General features: G+C 40.1%; 1 protein-coding gene across 1 annotated transcript; it reads right to left on the bottom strand.

The window, feature by feature from the left end:
* Positions 1 to 5049: 5049 nt before the first annotated feature.
* LOC145679572 (uncharacterized) lies at positions 5050 to 5544 on the bottom strand. Its single transcript, XM_081750149.1, has one exon. The coding sequence runs from the start codon at positions 5542 to 5544 to the stop codon at positions 5050 to 5052; it is 495 nt and encodes a 164-aa protein (XP_081606275.1).
* Between the last annotated feature and the right edge of the window lie 431 nt (positions 5545 to 5975).

Here is a 5975-nt window from a genome sequence, read left to right as displayed (position 1 = left end):
TTGTTCTACTTGTGGCTCAGTGGAAGCCGGTGGGTGTAACCGAGCGGTCTGAGGCGTTAGGCTGATGATCGCGAGGTGAAGCCCATTGCGGGTTCGAACCCCTCTGTAGTAGCAAGGGTCGAATTTTAACTGTCCTCGATGTTTCTGTGTTCGTGTCCCTGTCGTGTCTAGTAGTCCTGAAAAGTGGTTGCAGTAGAAAATAAGTCAGGAAGTTTTAAAAAAAAGTGGTAGAGCGTTCACCTCCGGTGCTTGGGGTTCCTGGTTCGATCCCAGCTCGCGCCGTGTGGACTTTGTGGTAGACAAACACCGTGCTCGTGGGTTTTCTCGGGGTTCTCCCGTTTCCTACCACTTTCTTCATTTCACTCTTCTTTCATCATCACCGTCTCCTTTAGCCTAAGCGGCATAACTATGGGACGTACAACTTAAAGATTTCATTTCATTTTTTTCATAACTTCCTGTATTGTAACTAACGTTCTATTCCTTGTATAATGCCTCTGTATAATTCACAACTTGTGTAAAATCTCTGTATAATTAAATTTGAAGTCACTTGCTTGTCTATTTCAAGAGTACTATATAGGGTATGTCTGAGAAGTCTGAAAATGTTTATTCATTCACTGTGATACTACGATGATGAGTATATATATACGTATTTGCAGAAATTAGACATTCGACCCTGAAAGGATAAGGCTATATCTCTTCGTTCTTGCGCGCAGTATGGAAAGGTCGGAGGTAGTGCAAAATATTTGTTCATATTAGATAGTTTGTAGTAATAATAAGCTTGAAGCAGATTATTGGTAGACCCTAATATATTGATAGAAACAATTCACATGTCGGATTGTCTCATTGAAATAACACAAGAGTTATATTTTCCATTGAGGAGACACATGCCTCCGCGCCCTCTTCTGAATCCTCCACTTACCTGTGCTGACAAGTATAAAGGTAACCAAGAAAGTTCTGTCGCTTTTTGTGGAGGCCTGTGTTCCATTGGCCCCCCACAGCGTGAGTTGAATGCGAATGGAGATAAGGCGAAGGTCAGTTGTTGATGTGGATATATCCAACATACTATCTAGCACCTCCATCAACGTGGGAAGCACTAAAAGTTGGGTCGATAAGTCAAACATGATTTTACTCCTGGCCAGAGGGCAACCAGAGCAGACACCTGTGTTTCTTTGCTGTCTCGTCTGAGGAAGGAGAAGGAGCCATTTCTGGACAGGGTGTTGACATGTGATGAGAAGTCGGTCCTGTATGAAGCTCCACGGCGCCGAAAGAATTCACTTAGATTATGATAATTGGTTAGCATCCCATGAACCGGTTCCAAAACAGCCGAAACCAGCACTGTACCAGAAGATGGTCCTCCTGTGTGTTTCGTGGACTGCTCGCGGTATAGTGCATCGGGAACTGCTACCAGGTGGTCAGAGCATCAATGCAACTGTGTACTGTTAGCAGTTGAGCCGTGTTCAAGAAAAACTCAAAACTCTGGAGCCAGCACTTCTGAATCGCAAAGGGGCCCTCCTGTTACAGGACAACGATAAGCCCCACGTCGCTAGGATAGCCCAGGACATCATTCTACGCCTTGGATGGGAAACACTGTTGCCTCCGCCATACTCCACGGACATTGTACCGTCCGATTATTATCTGTTCTATTCCTTGAACAATCACCCTAGATGACGCCAGTTCAAATCCCTAGTAAAAGTGCAGAATACGCTTGATGCCTTCATCGCTTCACGGCCCACCAAGTTCTACCGCGATGGAATCCATGGCCTTCGGGAACGTTGACAGAAGATCGTCAATGCTCATGAGGACTATTTTCGATCTTCTAGGTACATCTTAGGTGACATATCGATGTTCGAAGGTGGTGGGTGAAAGAACGACAGAACTTTTTTGGTTACCTTGATATGTTATTTTCAGCGCACTTTGGAGGACAAAATTTAAGCAATTATATCTATTAGGTTCATGCATAAATTCGTAGCGTTCTTATTTTGCACGTTGATACTCTGGTTGCTATTTCTTTAGTTATCGATTACCATTTCTGTTTAAAAGTTCATTTATTGTGCTTGATTTTACATATTAAATTTTTCATTTTTGGCAAACAATGAATGGAGCCATGGATATTAGAAAATGTGGTGTGAAGTAGAGAAAGTGGAACATTTTCGACGTATTTTTCTCTCTGAGTTCAATAGAGGGGCGAAAGCAGCAGAGGCAACGCGAAATATTTGTACCTTGTTTGAGGAGAATGCCACTGGAGACAGCTCGAAAAAAAAATGGCTTTTGGGGTTTGATGAGACCATTTAAACACATTAACCACAATTATCCTCGTAAGCAGTGGCGTATTTAAGGGCTTAAGCTCCCCCGAAATTTTATTTTATATATTAAAGTAAATGAAATATCTTGCAGAATTTTCACATTTCCACGAATAAAGTTAGCAAAGCCATCCCCGAAAAAATAATAAATACGCCACTACTCCTAAGTATACACGAGAACTGGGAAATGTGATGAACTATGGTCATTTCACCGACGTGTGATATTTGCTTTTGATAGGCGAGGTTCAAAAATCGGGTGTAACAGTACCACATGCTATACGGCAAGAGCACAAAAACCAGCGATGGCTATATGTGCAACTTAGCTTGCTCGTCATCAATGGCTCGTGAGAAACACCGACCATTTCTATCCAATGTTGTTACTGGTGACGAGAATTGTTGTCTTTATGCTAGCATAAGAAAAGGATCCCGAACGTAAAAGCAAATGTCTGTAAAAAGACCAGCGTGCATTCACAAAGATAATGTTATGCATCTAGTTGGGTACTGGGGATGTGCTGTACTGTCAATTGCTTCCTTGATGTATAAACGTCACTGGCAATATTTAAGGCCACCAACTGAGAGTGAAGGAGAATATATTGTAGATGATTAATTTCTCTCTTATATGTATCTGATGTGTTTAATAAGCATATATTATTATTATTAAACTGTAATGAACCTATGAATAAACGCTACGGAATTATACAGCAACCCAATAGTTGTTTTTTAATGGAAACTTCACTTGCTTTCAGAATTCAGCATTGCTAAATTACTTTCATTATCCACATCGATATAGATCTACCTATTTACGGTAACTGACCCAGCACATCAACACAATTTTTTCTTTTTACTTCTTGCACATTACAAGATGACAATAGAGGGCAATCTGACACACATTACTTATATAGTTCATCAACATTTTTAATACTTTCTATCTTAACTAAAAACCATAACTTGTTTATTTTTTTTATATGCGAGTACTAAAAAATGTACGGGTATCTTTAAAAGTTTTCGATATTCTACGAAAGTATAACAAAAGATTTATATTTTCCATGAGGAGAGCGTGCATGCCTGCTACCGAAATGAACTAAATATAATTTCATGACAATTTAGAATTAATTATACTAATTAACACCTTTAATCATGCCACAAACATTTAGAAGCAGGGGTGGGTTCTGGGGGTCCAACGTTCTGAAATCATTACTTTTCTGTAAGGTATCTAATTTTAGGGGTAATTCCACAAATTTTAATATAATTTATCCTCATGTTGAAATTGGATCTTTCCCAAAAGCTTTGTACCCATATCGAAATAAATTCTTGCGTACGTGTCTGTTTAGAAGGATAATAATAACATTGTTTTTGCATTCATAATTATCCTCTTTTTAGTGAGCACTTTTATAAATGAGTGAAGTTTTGTGATGATATTATTTTCTACTTATGAGGACATGTTAACCGCCAAATGTAGATAGGGTTCTGAAAATCGCCATTGCATTACCGCTAAGAAGTAGTAAGTATAGTAATGTAGTGTGGGCTAAGAAGTAGTAATGTAATATGTTCGGCCCATTTTTCTTTAGTGAAGAAACATTACAGTAATCACTCACTGTGATATGCTACTAAAGCCTTGACAAACATCTTGGCATTTCAGCTAAACGAACAAAACACAAGCTCTGACGCGATGTTGCCGAGTGCTAAGGGGAGTGGCTATGGCTAAGCGGACGAAATACAGCGCGATCAGGTGGCAGAGGATAGACGTGGATATGTACAAAATAAACGTGGCAATACCGCTGGCCTCCCATTTGCTAGCAGCATTTAAAGGGAACTTGGAGCGCCACCTTCAAATGCCAAGATGTTTGTCACGCCGTTTACATTACTTTCTATTACAAGTGAAGGAATGATCATTTCCAACGTGAACGATGGCCCTACCATTGGACTCAAGATGTTCGTTATATTCTGGTTAGACACACTGTGTGAATAGATCGTACTAAAATGCTACTTCTCCAGATCTTCTGATGTCACCGGGCATCCCATGAATTTTTACCTTATGGATACGTTAAGGTTTTCGTTAACCGGACTCCTGTTGAGGTACTTGCTACACTTCGTATTAATAGTACTGTATACAACACTGCTGCTTGTGTTGGTTGGAGTTTAGTATCATTTTGGGAAACTACAGGGGCTCATGTTCAGGTCCGTTAATGCCAGAAAAGGTAACTTATAGTACTTTTAAACAAAGACTGTGATGCTCTGTAAATTTGATTCGAATGTTGTTATTGATGGTAATGGTCATGCGACTTAGTAGACAAACTGCATAATTTAGAACTTCTAGTAAACTTGGTTCCTTCGCGAAATAATGCAATTTTTTCTTTAATGATTCTATATAGTGTATAAAAAAAATCGATGTCTAGGTTATTGAGTAGTGTCGAATTGTAGCTAGGAAATAGCAGAGCTGGCCAGATACAATATTAGTAACAAATCGATGTATCGTGGGTTTAAATATTTTGTGGTACTGATTACTGTTTAAAATGTTTGTTTGCAACTACTACATTGTTTTGGTATAGGCCCATTTCCGAAAAAGAATGTCTGAAAGACAAGGCAGTATGCAAGCGGTGTTAATTCTCGTGTACTGTCGTTTAGTACATATTATTTCATTTTCCAAGAAGCTTTCAGTTGCTTTCATTCTCTTCAATCTCTTCTTTCTCTATGTCTTTTTCTCAGTTAGTTAGTGTCGGCATTTCGGATCGTTGTCCTCCATCTGCTTCTATTTTGTGTTATATCCAGTAACATTGCACTGCATTATATACTTCTTCACACAATCAACCGATTTCTTCTTTGGCCGCTCGCACGCTCGTTTTCCATTCAGTTCTATAGTATCCACTAGGTGACCTATGTATTCTAAAGGTCTTCTTCTTACATGCCCAAACCATCTCAATCTATTTGCTTGCAGTTTTTCTACTACTGGTGTCGCCTTTACTGCTCCCTGGATCACTTCATTCTCAATTCTGTCCTTTCGCTTCACTCCACACATCCACCGCAGTCGCTTACATTTCCGCGACCTAAAGCAGTGATTTCCAATTGAACTTTCTGTGATATCACTGTGTGCCACTCTCTTTCTAAGTAAACCATACAGAGGGCAGCTAGGAATCCTGTCCTTAAGGAACGGTGCCAGGTAAACAAGAACAACCAAAGGATAGTGGATGGTTTTGCAGGCATAGCTACTGCTCGTGGATTCATGACTGTCAATCAACAGCATCATTTCAGATTTTGCATGAGGGAAGGAGTCAACACCCTACATGCCAGTAGATTTTCAGGCTTTTCATTGGTACATTATTATCTTACGGATTAAAATGTAAATAAATGTCGAACTCCGAGGGGAAATTAATCCCCCCGGAACCCAAAATGAAGCCCCTGCCAGGGATAAAAGTGTGGGGGAATGCGGAGAGACGTCGTCTCTTTATCTCCAAAAAATATATATGGCGTTCCCCAGATCCTGAAAAAATATAATGGGCAAAGATAGGCGGAGGGACGACGTGACGTCATGCCACTACCTACCGCCCCCTTACCTTTTCAGACCCACCTTTAACCCTGGCCCCTGCTGCCAAACACTGTTAACACTTACTTATTCCATTTTTCAACCTCATGTTCCCCTACTTCCCTCGTTGTCTTTCTCTTTATCTTTCACACATA

The sequence above is a fragment of the Thermobia domestica genome, chromosome 2, assembly GCF_964235325.1.
Source record: "Thermobia domestica chromosome 2, izTheDome1.hap1.1, whole genome shotgun sequence".
NCBI lineage: Eukaryota > Metazoa > Arthropoda > Insecta > Zygentoma > Lepismatidae > Thermobia > Thermobia domestica.
The sequence above is the reverse complement of the archived record's forward strand: the minus strand, read 5'-3'. Positions and strand labels throughout refer to the sequence as shown.